This window comes from Choloepus didactylus, chromosome 2 (assembly GCF_015220235.1).
Source record: "Choloepus didactylus isolate mChoDid1 chromosome 2, mChoDid1.pri, whole genome shotgun sequence".
Taxonomy (NCBI): Eukaryota; Metazoa; Chordata; class Mammalia; order Pilosa; family Megalonychidae; genus Choloepus; species Choloepus didactylus.
The window spans coordinates 225,319,223-225,340,778 of record NC_051308.1 but is presented as its reverse complement, the minus strand read 5'-3'; the positions used below and the strand labels follow the sequence as shown (position 1 = coordinate 225,340,778).

The 21,556-nt window shown below is 37.9% G+C and overlaps 1 protein-coding gene and 1 long non-coding RNA gene across 18 annotated transcripts in view; one reads left to right on the top strand and one right to left on the bottom strand.

Annotated features, from left to right (window-relative positions):
- LOC119527771 overlaps positions 1–2,894 on the bottom strand; it is a 34,488-nt gene extending 31,594 nt beyond the window's left edge. The window contains exon 1 of the long non-coding RNA XR_005215467.1: positions 2,641–2,894. This is a non-coding gene — a long non-coding RNA (uncharacterized LOC119527771). The remainder of the gene's footprint in view (positions 1–2,640) is intronic.
- Positions 2,895–3,026: 132 nt separating this feature from the next.
- SRRM1 (serine and arginine repetitive matrix 1) overlaps positions 3,027–21,556 on the top strand; it is a 29,103-nt gene continuing 10,573 nt past the window's right edge. Inside the window, exons 1-13 of one of the 17 annotated variants that reach the window (XM_037828153.1) lie at positions 3,027–3,100; positions 5,726–5,815; positions 6,089–6,211; positions 8,328–8,498; positions 9,096–9,211; positions 10,690–10,803; positions 11,252–11,446; positions 11,703–11,822; positions 13,654–13,922; positions 18,532–18,612; positions 19,110–19,196; positions 20,633–20,777; positions 21,147–21,188. In XM_037828153.1, the coding sequence (XP_037684081.1) occupies positions 3,080–3,100; positions 5,726–5,815; positions 6,089–6,211; positions 8,328–8,498; positions 9,096–9,211; positions 10,690–10,803; positions 11,252–11,446; positions 11,703–11,822; positions 13,654–13,922; positions 18,532–18,612; positions 19,110–19,196; positions 20,633–20,777; positions 21,147–21,188 (1,574 nt within the window). In that variant the 5' untranslated portion in view covers positions 3,027–3,079. The other 16 variants (XM_037828152.1, XM_037828144.1, XM_037828146.1 and 13 more) reach the window with 16 other exon arrangements.

Below are 21,556 nucleotides of genomic sequence, written 5' to 3'. Positions count from 1 at the left end.
TAGATAATGTCTACTTAAGAAAAAGAAAGCAGAGTAGGATAGAGTGAGGAGAGAGAGGTTGTTTGCTATTTTAGGAAGGCTGGCCAGAAAGGGCTTGTCTGAGGAGGTGACATTTGAGTCACCTCTTCATCACTTTAGATTTAACATACAGACCTGTTCATAATTAAACAAGTGTCTGTAATTCAGTGTGGCTGCAGCTTAGAAGTGATGGATGTGGAAGGAAGAGGACTGACCAATGTAATGAGTCTGGAGAAGGGAGCAGTGAACAAATCATAAAAGGCTTTGTGGCCACACTAGCTGGCTTGGACCTTATCTGGAGGATGATGGGTTGCCACTGAAAGGTTTTAAACTGGGAATGACTGGATCAAAATTATCATTGTAGAATAATCACTCAGGATATAGGGTGGAGATATCAACCCTAAAGGTAGGGAAAACAGTTAATAGGTCGTTGCAATGATCCACAGAATAATCCAGTTGCCTAAACTAAAGATGTAATGGGGCTACAGGTAAGTAGATTCACAATCTTAAAAGAGAAGCAAGTGGCAAGACTGGTGACTGGTTGTGGAGAGTGAGGGAGAGAAGAATGATACCAGGGATAGAAGTTGATAGTCATTGAGAATGGGAAAACAAAGTTGAGAGTGGGTGGAAAAAAGATGAATTAAGATTGGGTCATGTTGAGTTTGAGGTGCATACAGGACATCCAAGTGAACATGTCTAGCAGGAACTGAAAATATGAGTCCAGGACAGACCTGTGCCTAAGATATATATGTTTGAAAGGTAATCAAAACCAAGAGAGTACATACAGGTACCTGTGCTGACAGAAGGGAGAAAAGTGTCAATGACAGAACTAAGAAGAAAACCAGGATTTACAGAACTGACAGCAAAGGAGCAGACAGTGAAGGAAGGATAAAACAGAATGACTAGAATCATAGAGAATATGTGGGACCTTGTTATTTCATAGTTCCCTGTGGTCATGTGGCTTGTTCTATGGAGGCCTTGAGCTAATCACTTCCCCCTCTTTGACCCTCTAACAAAGCTTTATTTCAATAATTCACTCAACATATTTTTATTGAGCCTATACTACTGTTCTAGGTACTAGGGATGCATCAATCAACAAAACAGACAAAAAGTCCTGTCTTTAGAGAACTTAGATAATAAACAGTCAAAATATGTAAACATACATTAAAAGGTGACAAATGCTATGGAAAAAATACAGTAAGGGGCATCAGGGGTGCAGAGAGGGAGTGTGAGCAATTTTCAATGGGGCAGTCAGGGTAGGCATCATTGAATAGGTGATATTTGAATATAAACTTGAAGTTTGCCAAGTAGATATCTGGGGGTAGATTCTAGACAGAAGTTACAACCACAGTGCAAAGGCCTAGGGGCAGGAGAAAGCCTGGTACTAGGAGATGAGGTCAAAGAGGAAATGGTGGGGATCTAGGAATAAGGTAGGATTTTGGCTTTTACTAAGCAAAAAATGAGGAGCCACTGAAGTTTTTCAGTGGACGAGTGACATGTCCAACTGAGGTTTTCTAACAGGATGGCTCTATGTTCAACAGACTTCCAAATAGAAGTACAACTCAGTAGTGGCAAGGATAAAAGCAGGGAGACCCATTAGGAAGTTATTGCAGAAGTTCAGGCAAGAGATGATGGCTCCCTGGACCAGGATTATAGCAGAGGGCACTTCCTGACAGTTTGGAAGTGGGATGCAAGAGAAAGTGAAGTCAAGAATAGTATCAAAGTTCGTGTGCTACCACAAGAAAAGATACTGCCATCAACTGAGACAGGAAAGGTTTGGGGAAGAGCAGGGTTGGGTTTTTTTCACCTGGGTGGGGCGGGGGGGTGGTAGTGTTGGTAGATCATAAGATCAGAAGTTAAGTTCCTAGTTAGGTTAAATCTGTTAAGTCTATCAGGCGTCCAAGTGGAAGTGTCAAGGAGGCAGTTGCCTACACAAGTCTGAAGTTCAAAAGAGAAGTCTGAGCTGGAGATGTTTGGAAGTCGTCAGTATACAGTTACTATTTAAAGCCATGACACTAAACAAGTACACACTTTCAGGTGTGATACATGACGTGAAGACAAAGCACGAAAAGGTGAGAATTTTTGTATGGGGGGAAGTGGGGTGGACAGAAAGCCTTTCTTCTAAAGAGACACTTGTATTTTTCCCTCAGAAACGCAAGAAGGGGGAGAAAGCGCTCAGTGAACATTTGGCAAAGGGAATCCAGTCCTGGAGGCCCTCCCAGCCAAAGCGAAGGTGCTGAGGAGACACCCATGGGCGGGGGAGGCCGAAGCCATGAGCTCCACCCCGGGAGGCCTGTGGCTTCTCCTTGGGCCCCGACATGCAGCCCGAGGGCCAAGGCTCTCTGCTCAGCTTCCCGCTCCTTAACGTGGTTACCCGGAAGCTGAAACCGAAACTGAGCTAATGGACACTTAACAGCTTCCTAAAAAATGGGTGAGTTGTGTACACACGGGGGAAAGCACAGGAAATTGGGCTAGAAGGCGGACTTCATTTATAAAACCTAGTGCAACTATTTTAGAATCCATCTTAACTATCGGTAAACTCGTAAAACCAACACATTCACGACTTTCACAATGACAAGGAAGGCCGCAGGCTCGTCATCTGCGCAAGGCCCGCCTCATTACCGTCACTCTGAGGTAATAGCCCTTTTCTTCAATCGCTCCTTGGAGCCCCAGGGCAGGAGGCCTCCTCTACTACGTGTCGAAGGATGGGTCACGTCACGGTACGCGAACGAGGCTAGTCACGCGCCACAAAAGGATTCACATAGCGAGCTAGCCCAATGACTCCCTTTTGCTCTCATTGGTTGCGTCCGCAAAGTTCGCCTCCCCCACTGGCTACTAGCAGCCTCGGAGGCAGGCAGCCGGCTGCCCTTCGAACGCGCGTGCGCACGCGTGGCGGGCCCTCACCTCATTGAGCAGGCGCGGCCTCGTGTCTGGGGCGGGGCAGGTGAAGGCAGCGCACGTTGCGTCCTGGCGCTCGGTTTTCTTTCTGCCAGTCCCGCCTTCCGTCGCGGCGGCGCGGTGCACCTTGGGATAGGGAGCGATCTCCGACCGAGGCAGCAAGATGGACGCGGGATTCTTTCGCGTAAGTAGAAGCGCGGGGATCTGGGGTGAGGTGAGGGACCTGTCGATGAGGCCTAAACTCGGGATTGGATGGTCAGGGAGGGGAGGCTTCGAAGATTCCGAGGGCTTCGGGCGCCTGCGGACTCTTCTCCGTGTCCTGCGGCGCAGACCCGTGCGCTCCTGCGCAGTGTCGTCCTCCGGGATCGTCCCCCCTACGCGGCGGCGACGGTCGCCGGAAAATGGCGGCGGGAATGGGCCGGAGCGGTGTCTCGCCGCCCGCCCTCCCGCCCGGTGGGGCCTGCAGGCCAAGCGCTGCGCGCGCTGCCGGGCCTGGGGCCTAGCCGAGCTGCGAGGAGGAAGTCTCTAGGGGGAGGTCGGAGGGAAACCTTGAGGTGACTGGCGGCGGGAGGATAGTGGAGAGTATAGTTTGGGGGTATATCGCCCCAGAGGATCGTCTTAAAGGAAAGAGGACTGCACAGAGCGTTTAGCGGCTTCTCTTGTGAAAGCGGACTTCCCTGCCTGCATTTTCCCCTGTTTTCTCTCCTAGTCCTGAGCCTCCGCGAAGGCGCCGGTTCAGAGTTCGCGGGAACTCCCGCCCGTTTTGATCTCCTTTCAAGGAGGGGAACTCGGATAATATGTAGTCAGAACGTTTGAACTTGAAAATTTTGAGGGCAGAGTTTACTATAGAGAGGTGTGCGTGTGTGTGGACATAGGGTTATGGAGTGAAACTACTCCCCCACCCTCACTATCGTTTGTTACCCTTTTTTGGAGTCTGCTGGAGAAAAGCTGACTCTTACCTACGTTCTCTTGGAGCTGCGCGCCCATCGCTTCCAGGCAGGAAAGTTAACCTCGTCGTACTTGATCCCCAGGGCCCAGACTATTTCAGGCTCTGGTTGAAGCCCGTTTGTCCCATATTCCACTACTGCAGGAAATTAGCACCCGGTCTAGGTCCAGATGGGTGGGAAGTAATGTTAACAGGATTATAATTGAGCACCAATGATCCCATCAGTTTCCAAACTCTTTAGTTGCAGAAAGACCAAAGAGACAAGTTGGTATATGCCAAAATCTACACTTCATTTTATAGTTTGGCGTGTGGTTTTAAAGAAGAAATCAAAAGAGGGGAAGGCCAGGACTTTGGTAAAGATTAATTAACTTTTGACAGACAACTGGGCATCAAAAGTTGCAGTGTTCTTCCAAATACTTGACTTACAACAACCAGTTACTTGACTGTTCATATATTAAGCAGACCATACTAAAGTTATTTTTGGAATTTGGTTTCAAATGAGAGAGCTTATCAAATATTCACATAGCTGATGAGTGTCCATTTTGTAATTTCCAGCAAAGTATTTTTTAGTAAATCATCAGTATTTTCTGTTGTGTGCAAGTAATATTTTAAACAAAAATAGAAGCCTTTTCTTTTGGTTATGACAAATGTTCACTGTGGAAAGGAGTTCCAATAGAAAAGGAGCAAGGTGTTTGATGTATACATTTAAAAGTGAAGTTTGCTTTTGGTGTTGGTAAAAAGGTGCAGTTTTTTTTTTATATAGTGCCTACAATTCCTTAGAGTTTTTGACCAGAAATAATGTCAGAATTAAAAGATTTTACTGTAGTTATCTTTATAGTAAACTGCCTGCCAGATAATGACCTGTTTCAGTTAAGATACAGAAATGATAGCTTCCGTTTACTGAACTTTTTGCCACATACCAGAAACTTTACGTGTATAATTTCTGACATACACAATAACCCTGCAAGATAGATTTCATTACTCTGATTTTAGCAGGTGAGGAAACAACCTCAGAGAAGCTAACTTGCTTCAGGGTCCTAAAGCTAAATAGTGGCAGATTTAGGATTTGAATCGCCAGGCTCTCTGCTTTCCGAAACAGAATTTTCTTGATCACTTTCCAAGGACAGTGGCCAACTCAATGAAACAATCAGGAGGTTTCATATCACACAACCGATTACTTCCATGTTGGATTGGGCCAGTAGGAGTGATAAAACACAAAGACTAATTACTGATCAGTTGGTGGTCTGATGTAGTTATAAGCTCTCATTTTTCCAAATTCTTTGCTGAAAATGAGTTTGTTAAGGGAAGCATGTATTTTTTGCACATTCTGTACTCTTAAAGTGGTAGAATACTGAAAACGCAATCCTAAGAGTGTTTTTTTAAACCTATTCCCCATTTATATGCGTTGCCATACAGATTTGCGAGCATGCTATTGGCTTTCAGAGAATGAAATATAATACTCTTGTTTGAAAGTATATATTAAAAAGCAGAGTAAATGTGTTACAGTGTGTTGTATTTAAACAAAAAAAGCCTTTAATGTCCATATGAGCTGAAAAATGTGTGAAAGGATACACATTATACCTAATATTAGTTATGGGAAAGTGTTAACTTTGTGCTGTATACTGCTTTATTGTTGACTTGTTATAGTGAGCATGTATTTAGTTTGTAAGTAGAGTCAAGTTTTCAAAATGTCAGCTACATTGAGAAAGAGTATATATTCTGTGCCTATGAATATTAGCTATGGTGTTTCTGTTTATTTGATTATCCTATTTTGATTATAACATCATAGCTGTGATTAGCTGACAGAAGATAGGAATTTAACTTTGAACCCTTAATTAGAATATTGTGTTTCTCTTTCTGCAGGGAACTAGTGCAGAACAGGATAATCGGTTCAGCAACAAACAGAAGAAGCTACTGAAGCAGCTGAAATTTGCAGAATGCCTAGAAAAAAAGGTATTCTTCTGGATTAGAGTTTTTTGCATCATTTTAGAACTATCGGTTTAAGTTGTTCTGGAGATGCACAGTAACATGAATCTCAGGAAAACATAATTGAACACATGCCACCTTTTAGCCACTGTACACACACAGCATAACCAAATAAGAATGAGCCAAATTGTACCATGCGAAACAAAAAAATTCCATATGCTAAAAGGAACTTTGTTATACAAAACTCACTTGAGCTTTCTTTTAGGATTATGAAGTCTTAATAATTTTTTTTTTCAACAGGTGGACATGAGCAAAGTAAATTTGGAGGTTATAAAGCCTTGGATAACAAAACGAGTAACGGAAATCCTTGGATTTGAAGATGATGTTGTGATTGAGTTTATATTCAACCAGCTGGAAGTGAAGGTAATAATACACAGATGGCTCTTATTTCTGATTATGTGACATAATTTTGTAATCTGTGGAAACTGAATTTTTTCTATGGAGTACAAATAGGAGGGTTGTTTTACAATGTTTGTTGTGAAAAGAATTCACTTTGTAAACAACTGTTAAGGCTGGAAGTTTAGTGAAGGTGCATAGTTGTGAAAGCTACACAGCTGAAAAATCAAACTTATTGTTTGTAATTTTGCTGTTACATGTTAAGTTACTTTGACAGCAATTTTCTAATGATAATGTGATTTATGATTTAAAAGGCCTGAACCAAAATGGAAGTTATTCCTTGCGTCTGAAGTATAGCACCATCACCTTATTAGGTCACAGCAGAGTGAGTGTCCCAATGTCGCTCTGACCCAACTCCCTTGATGATGCAGTGTTTGTTTGGAGGTGAGTTGTGTAAAGTGGCCGAACATCAACAACAACAAAACACAATCAGGAAAGAGCAATTGGGTAAAGCTTTACACTGCTCTTTTAAAAATACTATTATGAAATGGACGTTTATGTCGCACATGAGGGGCAGTTCTGGTTTGATTGGATATTCTTTTTAAAACAAGGAACTAAGTTCTTTAGTTTTAGCTGCATGTCAGCTAGTCATCAAGTTTATTTTAGGCCCCAAGTTTGTTTAGGCTTTTTGTTTATGTTACAGTTAAACTTCAGACTGAAATTGGCAGCATTGTTAGAACAAATTGTTGCTTTCTGTATACATGAGATACTCTAAGATGACAGAACTGTTGTTTAAGAACATTTTTATTTTAAGATAATTGGCTCTTTTGCCACAGCAACCCAAAGGACAATAAGATGTACCATATGACCTTTTGTCAAATATACTAATGTTAATTTGCTTTTACATTAATCCTTTTCCCAAAGAGTTCACTCTTGTGTTTTGACAGAACAGTTGGCATGTCAACTGATAAGGTATTTCTATTTTTAAAATAATTTCATAGTTAATAGTTTTGGATATTTTAAAAGGCTATTTAATTTTTTAAAAGCACTTCTTTTAAAGTATGTATGTTTTACTTAGAAAACCAGGAACATGGTAGAATGGTTTTTTAAATGATAATTAAATACAGATTTTATAAGAGAAATGCTTGACTGATTTGTATTTTAGTGCATTTTTAAAACCTAAGTATCTGGTAGTACTCCCCTTGTAGTGAGCATGAGATTAAAGTTTAGAACTTTTTAAAACAATCTTTTCTTTTTTTGTGGTTGTGTACTCATTATTGCTTGTTCGTCTTTTGCAATTTAGATAAATGATATAACATTAAACTCAAGGTGGTTGAGTTGCAGTAGGGAGTCGGAAGCAAGCCAAGGGAACATCTTTCTCTACAGGGGACTTGGCGATTCCAAACCCCCAAGGTTCAAAGAAGAAACTGAAGACACCTGGAATCTGTACTGCTTTGTGCTATTGAGCTGTGCTTGTTATATGGACCTTGTTGCTTGACCAACAGATTTAGCATTTAAAAACCCGATTATGTTTTAGAAATCTTGACCTCTTAGCCCTTTGTGGACAGTTGAGAATTTGAGGCATTGTGTACTAGATTTTCCTTATTGTGGTAATTAGGCGTTCAGCTTAGTCTTCAAAAGTCACAGATTGCATGCATAACTTGTTAGTTTTTGTAACTGGACAATAGATATTTTCTAGAAAGTTTAAAGCTATCTGTAGTGTTAGAAAGGTAAACAGTTATTATAATTTTTCCATTTCTCACTGGGGAGAAATTTCCACGGTAGCAAACACTTTTCTTATTAGTAAGTGCAAGAATTTATGGATGTTCCATGATGGTTTTTAAAGTTAGTAAATGTAATACCCACTAACAGCCACACAGTCCAAAAATACTTATGAAATCCACAAAGGATTAACAGGCTGCTCTGAGCTTTTGGTAGTGAGAAAGAAATTGATAATCTCTGGTAGAGATTGTATTGCTGAGAAGCCAGTAGGGAAAAAAATTTTTTTTTAAATAGTAAGGAATATATATGAATCTAAGCCCCTATGGTAGACTTTAAAAATACTAATTTAAATGAGTTTAAGGTTTGTTTGTCTGTTCGTTTTGAAGTAACCTGTTTCTCTTCCTGTCATGTCTTTTTGCAGAATCCAGACTCCAAAATGATGCAAATCAACCTGACTGGGTTTTTGAATGGAAAAAATGCTAGAGAATTTATGGGAGAATTGTGGCCCCTGCTGTTAAGTGCACAAGAAAACATTGCTGGAATTCCTTCTGCTTTTCTAGAACTGAAGAAAGAAGAAATAAAACAGAGACAGGTTATGATCTTTTCTTTGAAAAAGTGGTATCTAGACTCTTTAATTTTACATGATGCCGCTAGAATTGGAGTACTGTTTTGCTCTGCCGTAATAAATTTTGATCATTCAGCTTTGGTCCACCACTCCTCCCTCCAACTTGAACACTGAGTTTAGAATGTCATTTTCCCAGAGTGCAGTAATTTGGTAGAAAAAAAAAATTTAACCATATGAATGCATCTAGCTTCAAGAAAATTTGCACTTAATGCAAAAGCTCTTGATATGGGTGATAGATCACAGAAGAATAAGATGAATATGAAAATGATTTTTTTTTTTAAGTACACTTGGAAATGGTAATGTCTCTTCAGTTCACTGTTAACATCTCTTTAGTTCACTATGTTAGGGATTAGTTTTCAGCAAATTATTATTCAGTATATTATAAATAAGTGACTTTGATACCAATCTTAGTGTGTTCTGTAATAAAGATGAAGAACAGTCTTGTTTATAAGCAGAGGCTGGTGAAATGACAAGAGCATTGGCATTTATCATGCATGAAAGGTAGTCTTCAGTTTGCTTGTTCTCAGATGTTCAACCATGTTTTTTGAAAACCTGATTTTGCAGATTGAACAAGAAAAATTGGCATCTATGAAAAAGCAAGATGAAGACAAAGATAAGAGGGATAAGGAAGAAAAAGAAAGCAGCAGAGAAAAAAGGGAAAGGTCCCGAAGCCCAAGAAGGTAAGTACCATAAATGCATACCTAATGTTTCATGGATACCTCAGGCCTTAAGGAATTCTGTGTGTAGAAACGTACTTATTTAAAAAAGGAATGTAGTAGCACTATAAAGGGAATTTCCTTCAATCATAGGATTTTCATGGTGAGCTGTGACTTTCCTCTGGGTTAAAAAAATATTTTGTCTTTTGTCTGAGACACAGCTCATTTGACTGTAATAATTGTTCCTAAAATCTTAGTGCATTATCCAACTCTTAATTCCTAAATCAAAATCTAGAATTTTTTTCCCATATTGCTTTAGTTTAAATATCACATTTAATTAATTTGAGCTATTTTTTAATGCACTCATTCATTCTTTTTCTATTTCCTTTTAATTAGAACTCTGTACCCATTAGCTGTTCATATTATATCCGCCTAATTCCCTGTTCTGCTTTTCTCAGATGGTTGTACTGAACCCAAACTTCAGATTATTTATTTGTTTTCTTCTTCCTTCCAAAGAGACTATTGTTAGGTTCACATTTTTAAATCCACGACTCAGCTTCTACTGTATTTGTGGTGAAAGGTGAGAATTCCATTAGGCTTTTCATTTTTAGGGTTCTGTTTATTTCTTTCATTAATCTCTGTAGCAGTTAGTAAAGGGAGGAAGTAATTTCTTAGTCCCTTCATGTATATATTTGATGTTGAAACTTACTTGTCAGGGAAGCAGTACTTCTTTTGCAGTTAAACACAAGTCCTCATAATGTACTTGAGTATCAGTGAACCAGATCTATTTTCCTTCACTATAAATTAAAAAAAAAAAAAACAAAAAACAACAACACTTTCAAGTTAGATGAACTACTATTGAAAAGGAAGAAGAGGGGCTTCCTCTTGTCCAAAAATGCTGTTTCATGCAAGTTTGATATATTTCTCTTCTCTGAAGAACGTATCACTTTAGTTGCTCTAGTCATTTTTCTAGCCTACCTAAGCTCTGTGTGATGAACTCTGGTGGAATCAGACTGCATCTAAATCTATATTTGATTGGATCTGATTTATTGTTAAAGAGTATCACTGTTTACTTTTAAGCATCCTCTTCCTCTAAAAAGTTGGTCATTATTCTTCTCATCTCTGGGAATGATTAAGAACGTAAGTTTAGAGTCCTCCCAGATCAGTACTTTCCTCTTCTCTATAATGGTTATAGTTGAGAATGTTGTTATCCTTCATTTGCTTGCCTTTCTGGACTTATTGCCCTATCCTATCAATAGAAAAGATAGAATAGCTATCCTATTTCCATAGGGAGCTTCTCCAATATAGACAAACAATGGTATAATTAAAAAGATAAATCCTTGCCCCTCCCTTTCACCCTGACCCCAGTCCATGTTATTCAAAAAACCTGAAAAAATTTGCTTTCATCCTAGACGCAAATCCAGATCTCCTTCCCCTAGAAGACGATCTTCCCCTGTCAGGAGAGAGAGAAAGCGCAGTCATTCTCGATCTCCCCGTCACAGAACCAAGAGCCGGAGTCCTTCCCCTGCTCCAGAAAAGAAGGAGAAAACTCCAGAGCTCCCAGAACCTTCAGTAAAAGTAAAAGAACCTTCAGTACAAGAAGCCACTTCTACTAGGCAAGTTCATGAAAGTTCATTTAGAAATATCACAGTTTTAAGTGGTTATTAGTGGCTACAGATGTGACAGATCTCTCAGTTAAAAGCATAAAATTACTTGATTATTTTCCTCCATTTGATTTTTAAAATTATAAAATTAACTTTCTGGAAAGAAATTCAAATTGTGTAGGTCAACCCAAAGGTAATCACTGCTATCTTTTGGTGTATTGTTTCCAATATTTCATATACTCTCACTTGCTTTTTTCCTCTTAATGTATCATGGACATCTTTGTACTTTTTAAAAATGTATATGGTCAGAATTTAGTTGCTTACTGAATTTCATTGGTCAATACATACATCTTTTGGGGTTAGACATCTTCATAGATTTTGAAAACTATTTAAAAGAAGTGATTTTATTACACTATTTTATGGTTTAGAAGTCTTAGGGGAAAAAACTTTTTCTCCACAGTGACATCCTGAAAGTTCCCAAGCCTGAACCTGTACCAGAACCTAAAGAACCTTCTCCAGAAAAAAATTCCAAAAAAGAAAAGGAAAAGGAAAAGACTCGACCAAGATCTCGGTCACGTTCCAAATCAAGGTCCCGGACTCGTTCCCGCTCTCCATCTCATACTCGACCTAGACGGCGCCATAGATCCCGATCAAGGTGAGTTGTGGCTTTAAGATCAGTGTAGATCTTAGCGTTTATGTACTACTCTCCTAGGTAGGTAGTAATTTCAAACAACAGAACAAGTGTTATTTGGATTTACATGGAGAATTTGAAGACACTTGTTTTTGTATACAATGAAAATTGCTATGTTAATGGAAAACTGTGTCCCTTGAAATTTATTGAGAAAAACTATGTCAAGGAATTCATTCCTTGCTCCTGATTTATTCAGGTCCTTGTTCTGTTTGTATGGCAGATCATATTCACCTAGAAGGCGGCCAAGCCCAAGAAGGAGGCCTTCTCCTCGGAGAAGAACTCCACCAAGACGAATGCCTCCTCCACCAAGGCATAGAAGGAGTAGATCTCCAGTGAGACGGTGAGATTTTTCTCTTTTTTTAAATCTAGAAGTGTGAAGTGTTTGAAAGTGTGTCATATGTTTGTTTTAGCATAATTTTTGAATGTGTCCCCCTGGAAGAAAGAAAAACTCATAAGTGTGATGTTAGTCTTTTAAAGAGCGTATGTCATTTGAAATGTAATGCTGTTATTGTGCTGTGAAAAACATCTAGTCCAGAGCTGGACATTTCCATTTTATTGGTACTACGCATTAACTCTTAGTCTTTCGGTCTCCACCAAGAAATCCTGCCAGTGAGTATGGGAATTGGCCACCTTGGCTCTTTTGGCTTTTAACTTATCACTGTTAATGAAAAGTAGTGAGTTACAGAGCCAGTAAGCTTCTTTTTACCAGTATTAAAGTAATCCATTATTGCATTATACTTTTTTCCTAATAGTAGAAGTAATGAGTTCATAACATAAACAGTTCAAACAGAAATAAATAACAAAGTAAAAGTTCCCCATAATCCCATTCCACAGAAATAACTGTTAGTACTTTGGTCTCTATAGTTATTTATGAAGAGACTAGGCGTAAGTCTAACCTGCTAGTACCAATTTTTTTTTTCTCCTTAAATCATTCTAAAATTAGCATAAGGGTAAAATGTGTGAATCTCTTTGCTTTCAACAAAAAGAGAATAGTGGCTAAATCTGCTCTTAGAGGCTTGGTGCATTAGTAGCAGTTTTACGTCCTCTTAAAACGTTTCACCTGTTTTTGGAAGGAACTGTGATGATTTTGCTTCAGGTTATACTTGATAGAATTTTTTTTCCCAGTCTTGAAGGTTTTCTCAGGGAACCAATCAACTTGAACATAAAGAGGATAAACATCAAATAAGCTGCATGAAAGGTTTCTTTTGCAGACTTACGTTTTTCAGGGACCCCATAATAAATACATATACATGTTCATTTTTGCATAGGGAGGTTGTCAAGCTACATTGAACTATAGTATCACCACTATTAAAAATCCATAGATGAGACTAGTGATGTAAATGGTCAGTCCGTTCAGGCATTATACTTTCCCAAAATTGATTTCTCCTTAGGAGAAAAGTAATGCTGGAACTTTTTAGTACAAGATTAGTGGAAACAGTTATTTCTTAAATTGGAGTTTTGCAAACAGCATGTTTTAATTGTGCTTACTGAGCCATCTAGCAGTCAAAATATTTTGCAGATTGTGTAAGATTCCCTTTCAGCCAGTTTTTATCTCACACTTAAGGTAGGGTTTCTTTTTTTCAGGTTCTCAGGAATTCTTCTGCCAAAGGTGAATTCTGCAGGTACACATAATTACAACAGAACCTACCACAAATTTTGCCGCAGAATTCGAGAGTCCCCTGCTTCTAAGTTTATGTAGCTAAATGAATTCCTAATCTTGCACATCTTTTTTTTTTTTTTTTTTTTTTTTTTTTAATGCAGCCTAAAGGTTGCTTGGCACTGTGTGTTATTAAGTGGATAATAATTTTGTTACCTAAATTTTATGTGCAAACTCCAAAACACTGATACCAATCCTAAGGAAGAAAGAGACTGGTTAGTTATTTTATTATGGCATTTGACTTGGCATCCTTTATAACTAGGGAGACACCTAAAATAGAAGCATTTTTCAGTATTGGTTGTTGATGATTAGTCTCAGAATTAGCTGTTTCATGTCCTAGGTCATGGTTTCATTTCCCATTTGGGAGGGGGGAATCATTTAATGTGCTTAGCTACATAAACTCAAAAGTTGGAAAAAAAAAAAGTAGCTGTGTATTTTTGTGTGAACTGTACATACCTGTAAGGCCATTCTTCATAACTGTGCAGTTAGTGAATATGAATACTTTCATCCATAGAAGAAGGCGCTCATCAGCATCCTTGTCTGGGAGTAGCTCATCATCATCTTCCTCTCGTTCCCGGTCACCACCAAAGAAGCCTCCCAAGAGGACATCCAGTCCCCCTCGAAAAACTCGTAGGTTATCTCCTTCAGCGAGTCCTCCAAGGCGAAGGCACCGACCTTCACCTCCAGCAACTCCACCACCAAAACCTCGTCATTCCCCAACACCCCAGCAGTCAAACCGTACCAGAAAAAGTCGTGTTTCTGTCTCTCCAGGGAGAACTTCAGGTAAAGGTAAAAATCAAACACATAAAAAATTACGTTTTCTCTTCATTTTGCTACATAGTGCATAGTCATTTGTTGCTGCCCCCCCTCTGTCTAAGTATGAAGTAGCTGGGTATTTATTTGTACGCAATGTCTTTTTGTAAATTTGGGTAGAGGTTTACCTTTCCTATCTTAAATTCTTGGGGTTTGTTGAACAGAGTTTTTATAAAGCATTTTGTTTTTAGCAGTGCTGTCTGGCATTGGACAGGTGGAGAAAAATACTAGTTGTGGGCTGGTTAGAGTTGGGGTAAATTATGAAAGTTTGTGTCATTGTGACAAGGGATCATTTTATTAATATGAGACTAGTTACCTTTTTTCCCCGCTGAAGATTTTTCATTTGATATCTTATATGAGAACTTCATATTCTGTTTTAATTCCTTCTTGGCCACACTGTGCTCTCAAGGGAAGGACATGGTGTCCTCTTAAAAGCTGATTTGGTTTTTTAATCTAGGCTCTAGGCAGGTTTCCTCTGAGTATTGTCCTTGCTTTATTCTGCAGATTGATTTCTGAGGAATTTATGATCTGTGATCCTGCCAGGCAAGTAGAATGCTGTATTAATCCAAGTGTAAAAGTTTTGTGGTCCATTGGGGTTTGTTCCTTTAGTGTTAAAATATGCATGGAGAAAAACTATAGGATCCATTTGTTTTTGGGCCTCTGGTGCTTAGGGCTGAAATGAACTGCCTCACCTGAAAGGTGAGTAGTAGGGGAAAAGTTCTTAAAAGCTGCTATGGCAACCAGATTTTAAGGAGCCGTCTGTAGGTTAACATGTCCTGAGGTTGTTCTGATCAGATTTAAATGGTTAGAAATGAAGGAAATGGGGTTGGGCAAAATTTCGACCACACATTTTAATGAGCATTATTAGACCAGGATTTCTGATTGGCCAGCCTGCTGCTACATCTCCCCCCAGTGTGGTGTTATCTAGAAAGGCAAATTCAACTTTTTTTTTTTTTTTATATCTCAATTACAGTGAGGTATTTACTACACAAGTAGTCAGTGAAAGGGGGTTTAATAGGTAGTCATAATCTGTGAAGAGTACTCAGATTATTTTCTCAATTTTAACATTAAAGTAAAGTGGTATTGTATAGTAACATAAAATCATTTTTGGTGCATTGACTCTAGGTCTGGACAGGCAGCTGAATAGAAAAACCTTTAGTTCTGGGTTTAGACTTCATTTACATATGGGGAGGGGCCTCAGGATCACGATTTCATAAACTCATATTCCGTATTACTTTGTTCAAAATCTGGAAATTTTCTTTACCTATCCATGGTTTCTAGTCACCATGTCCAAATCTGATGCCCACTGCCTAGGCACTATTTTTTCTTTTTTCTGTGAAGTGTATGTTTCTTTATTTTGTCTGGAGGCCAAAAGCTGTCTGGGGAAAAATACACATGTTCTCACCTGTTACTTTGCAAAAACATGTAGGTTATGATTTCTTTGTTTACAATATATGGCCAAAGTTATTGCACAAAATTTACCTTGTTAAAATTGCTTGCTTGCTTGCTAAGAATTATTAGTTACCTTTTAAAAAGAGTCTGCAAAAAAAAAAAAAAAAAAAAAGAGTCTGCAAGGGTGCCAAGCTCTTGTGCTTTGGTATATTGTTGGAGGGGAGTAGCACTGCTTTTTGCTGATGTGACACAGAAAATGTACAAAGGAGAGAGATAAGCCAGGCTATTCCTATGAGTTCTGGGACAGGACTTTCCATATCCAAACAAAATCCCAGCAAAAGATACACCCTGTGGGCAGTTAAAATCAGGAGCTGTCTTGTGTCTACTGAAGCGGAATATTGGTTTGAACTACTTAGAAATACCTTTTATAACATTAAAATGATTCTTAGCTCTCCAAGAAATTTCAGAGTGACAAAAGTCCTTAAAGATTGTCACCAAGAGACAGATTCTCAAAGTCAATCACTAACAGGCCAGGACTGGAATTTAAGCATTCTCATTCCTATTTGAATAAAATATTCTTTTGCTCATTTTTCCCAAAGTGCTTCTTTAACTGCTGGAAAAGGGAGATGGAGGCACAGGGTAAAATTCTTTGGCTGCTGTACCTGGTAGTATAATTTCAGAAATTCTTTTCTTTACCAACTCCATGGCTGGTAACAGGAGCAACACCACTAAAATGTCATTAAGATTTTGTGTTTGTATTTCATATAGCAGCCACTAAGTTGAGGGTTTAGAGCTCTGCTATTGAGAGAAGGCAACTGCCAAGGAAGAGAGGGCAACTTGTATTTTTGGCCCCCAGTAGAGTGGGAGGAAGGCAAGAAAAGCGTTTTGGGGGATTTGGGGTAAAGTATTTGGAGTACAATATACATGCTCACCTGAAAGGGTCTGTAGGAAGCATCTTATAATCAATGGTATGACATGGTTATATTGGCATTATCTTAGTGGTACATAAAATGCTGCTGCTTTTAAATCAGTGGCATCTTCAATAAAGTATTAACAGAGTACCTATACCTACAATGGTGATAAGTTTTAGTGTATTTAGATCAATTTAGCCTTGATAAATTGTGCTTTGTAGACAGTTAGTGAATATTACTAATTCTGGTCAGAGTGACTTATCTTTACAAGTGATCTTTTGGGTAGGTCTGGGAGACTAATAAGACTGTAGAGGTAAATTTAAAATTTTGGTGTTTCATTTGACTTCTTAGACTTTTGATATAATGCTAAAACAATTTTGCCCTTTGAATACTAAAAATAAAGCATAATTAACAAAGTAAACTATAAAATTTCAGCTAGACAAATAGAACCTTGATGAAACATGAACTTATCTTAATAATACTGTTATTCAGTCATACTGAATAACCAGTAGAGATACATAAGAGATATGAATCTGATGGTATGAGCATACTAACAGTAATGAAAAACTGTTTTAACTAAGCTATTAATGACAAAGTGAATCAGGGTAAAACTAAATGTGTTTGCATGAAAAAAAAAAGTAAATATTGTTATAGTTCAGTTGAAGTATTTGGTAGGTAGGCTTTTGCCAACTGTTTTGCAAACCTAACCAAATTTTAAATGTTTCTCAGGGGAAAATGCATTCTGACATCCAAACAGCCAGCTTCCAAACAAATTTTGGGACTCAGTTCTCTGAGTTGGTAACTTAGATGCCTAACTGGTTGCTGTCTTCATGAATTGAGGATTAATTGTAGAATACTGTCTAGAAAAATAGCCTTAAAAAATTAAAAAAATATATTTCTATTTCATTTCTTTGTATTTAAAATATGAGTTTTAAATATACTTTTGCTAATCATATCTCCTCCTATAATTCATGATATCTAATTCAGTGCTAACCATTCTTTTACCCAAGCCAATGGCTTGTCCAAATGGTTAATATTAGATAGAATTATTAATAAAATTCTGTTCATTGAAAATTATAGTGGCAAATTCTCCAGTTTGACTACCTGAGCAAAGATGAAATTGTTGTGTTGAATCCCTAGTTCCGTTAATTTATTGCTCCTTGGAATAAGTTTTAATAGAGCTTTAAATATGAGTGTCTGTTAAATGAGACATATTTGTATTCTGGGTCAAACCTTCCATGATAATTTCTCTAATCAACATAAGGGGCAAGGATCCTGAAGGGATCACGTCGTCTTCAAGTTTTGATTCTCTGAGAGATCGTTCTCAAGTGGTAGTTCAGGCTAATCCATGGTAAGATTAAGGATTATAACATGTCTGTACATAGTTTTGATATATTATAAGCACAGACAGTTACTGCTGAGGATTAGAGCCCATGGCCTAGAAACAGAATTTTGTGTTTTCTTTTTAGACTTTAGATTTCTCCTCTTGTAAAATGGAGATTGATACTAGCAACCATGCTCAACAGTTCCTGTAACATAGCAAGCATACAAAAGATAGTTGCCATAATAAAAATTTTCCATGCAATTGGGAAAGATAGGTTGGATAATTCATGACATACCCACAGCTCTTCTATCTTAGGTATATTACAGAGCTGTCTTTTTCTTTGGGTGGGTGTGCGTAGAGTTTAGACAGACTCTTTCAGCCTTAGTAGTTAACAATTTTTACTGTCGTGTAAAGGTCATCTTTTTTCATAGATAATTTAAATCTGATGCTACTGTGACGTTTATGCTCTCATAGCCTTCAGCCTCTTGGGTAGCTAATTCATCTCCAGGCCAAGTATCTTTTTCTGTGAAAATTTTATCTAATTTTATTTCTTGGTCATTTATCATCTTGATTACTTTGTTGAACCCTCATATAGTGAGTGAGTGCTTGAAAGCTTTTATGCTGATGAGCCCTCCCAGTTGTATGTGTGTCTTAGGTTGTAGAGTTCAAGCAGCACAGAGGTTTCCTTTGCTGAGCTGAATGTTATACATTGTATAAAGCTTGTTCTACTCAGTAACAACATTACCTTCCCTTTTTATTAGAATAACCACATCTATTTTCTGCAATTCAAAAAAGTTAATAAACTGGTATTGTGAAAACTTGGATTTTTATGTATCTAATGTTTGAAGACAATTTAACAGGTAAAAAGGTACTTGTAAGAAAGCATACAGTTGTATAGCCTTATTTTTTCTTTTCTTGTATGTGAGTTTTTTCCTCCTTATTCTTTTTTTAGTGACAAAACATAAAGGTACTGAGAAAAGAGAGTCTCCTTCACCAGCACCCAAGCCTAGAAAAGTAGAGTTATCTGAATCTGGTAAGTTGTCATTGTTTTTCAAGCTGAATTAGTTTGTGGCATATTTGGTCAACACCTGTTGGTTAAAGATTAATTAAAGGATATGACTTAGTGGTTAAGCACTAGAACTTCAAAGTTGAACAGACGTGGCTTGAAACTGCAGCTCTACCACTTAACTCCTTTTTGTTTAATTTATCTGAGTCTCATCAGAAAGTTGGGGATATAATAGAACCATCCTTTTGGTTTGTGGTTATTAAAATGTTTATAAAGTTCTTGGCACCCAGCCTGACTTGTAGCAACTGCCTAAATAGGTTTGTTTTGATTTTGTTTGGTGCCAGTAGTCTAAATCAGCATTTAAATTGGCGTTTTAATCTCCTTCTCCATTGTAAGAAGTATAGTCTCATATTGTTTGATCCAACCAGATAAAGGAAGGTTTGAGAGACTGTTTTCCTCTTCAAATATGTCACTTTCTATGTGTATAACTAAAGAAACACTGTCTAAATACATCCATCTTTCAGAAGAAGATAAAGGCGGCAAAATGGCAGCAGCAGACTCTGTACAGCAGAGACGCCAGTACAGACGACAGAACCAGCAGTCTTCATCTGGTATGGACGCTGATTCTTAAACTTTTTTTCTACTTGCATTTCCTAATTTAAAAAAATAGTTGAGATATAAATATCTATCACTGTAGTGTCTATACTTCGAAGAAATTATTTATTTGTGCCTACATTGGAAATCTCTTGGGGGGGGGCATTATTTTGCTTTTGTTTTTTGGTTTTAAGTCCTTTCCAAAACTTAAATTATCTTTTAAGTTGTTATAAAAGTAATAAATCCTTAGAGAACAATAGTAAAACAGACTAGAGGGGTATAAAATTGAAGAATATAGTTCCTCTCAACTCCTAGTCTTACTTCTGAAAGCTAACCACTTTTATTCAGAATTTTTCAGTGCATATTAAGAATCTGTGGTTTAAAAAATAGTAAGGTCAAACTTTAGAGTGTTACCTGCCTTTTTAACTTAATATAACTAGAACATTTTTCCCTGTTAATTCTTATGGTTCTACTACACTCTTTGCTACCTGCAACATTTTTTATTGTAAGATTATACCATAATTTATTGAATCAGTCTCCTATTTGGTGGACATTTAGGTTGTTGCTAGTTTTTTTGTGCACTTATGAAAGAAAGTACATCTATAAAATAATTAGAAAGAGAATTGCTGGATTAAAGAGTGTGCACAGGAACCTGATTTCTAAACCAGATGCTCCTTTCTTATTAGCTCACTTGGTATTTGTGACTTGGTCTAGGTACTACCTTTGCTTTTCATTTATGAAATGGAAACCAAACCAGCCCATAGTGGCATTAAGTCAGTTAAAAGTTACACAGCTTTTGCCCTCTTTAGACCAGGTTATTCATGGAATAGTTTGAAAATGGGTGTAGTTCTTAGGCCTGTTTTTTGATTCTTGGGATTTTATTTTTCATTTAAGTTTTGATTTGTGGGGGCAGTCATGAGTTACTTTAAGAAGACCATGTGTAAACAATTGAAGTTTTTCTCTTCGCAGTCCTGGACATTTGCTACCATACACTGTAGGAAGTGCCACATGCATTCTGTTTATTTGTTTGGTCAAAGCTGTGGATGTAAAAATAAGTTACTCATAACCTAATATCCTAATACGACTTTAAGTGGCATTAAGAGTGCTTAGGTAACAGGAATCGAGTAGTTGCTGCACGTGTGTTTAAGTTTTACTTAGTTATTTGGGTAATCACTAGACTTATTCAGGGACACTTGTTTTCTTGGTTGGATTGTGTTATGAAAATGATACATAGAACTTCTATTTATATAATAATACTTATTTATGCTTGGCTTTGAAGTCATTGAGTATGTATTATATTGCCTCTGTTTAGAAGTAATGTTTGTACATACGCTTACTTATATGAGTGGACTTGCCAATTCGGACAGTCTATCCACCTGGATTCAGAAAACATGGACAGACTCTTAATAAGCATAGACCAGTTGTAATTTTTTTCTTTGCTGTGAAATTACAGACTCCGGCTCCTCCTCCTCTTCAGAAGATGAGCGACCCAAGAGGTCCCATGTGAAGAATGGCGAGGTGGGCAGGCGGCGGAGACATTCCCCTTCCCGGAGTGCCTCTCCATCACCACGAAAGCGCCAGAAAGAGACCTCCCCTCGGTAATGTCTTCGCTGATGTTCTCTAGTTGTGATGACATTATATAACTTAAGGGATGGGCTTTGTGCTTTTTTAGAATTTAGTTAACCCCCTCATTCCAAGGACTTTCAGAAGGAGATGGTCAATTCTGAGTTTTTGTTTTTTGGTTTGATTTGTGTGATGGTTATTCCCGTTTAATGAGAAACTGAGTAAGTTTTGAACCATGTCCTATATGTACATGACTAGAAGAATAAACCAAATGGTTAAATCATAGCATTAGTTCCTGAGCGTCTCTGAACACAAAAATATCTCCATTTGTGGTACATAATTCCATCAAAGTAAATATTTGGTGAGTGGAATTTTTGACCTTTTTTTTCCTCCACTGCTCTCAGGATGCAGATGGGAAAACGATGGCAATCACCAGTGACTAAAAGGTTGGTTAGACACTACTTTGTAAATTCTAATTACCTGTCAAAGTTTTAGTGACTTAATTCCTGTTTAGGTTACTTATCACATTCTAAGGTAAACAGTGGCTATAGCTGTGGAAAAGCTTCTCAGTTGTTTTAGTTTGATTGTTTTTCTTTAAAATTCAAATTAAAAATGGGAGGAAATGTGCACAAGATGTTTATTTAGAGCATCACCTGAACCTCGATTTCAAATACCTTCTTTATATCAAGAAGGGCATAGTTTTACAGTATATGGATACTTTGCAAGAAGTAAGATCATAATAGCTCCTTATATTGGATGGGGGGTGGGGGGACACCTTATGTTTCTGGTGACTTATTAAAAATGAATGTAAGGC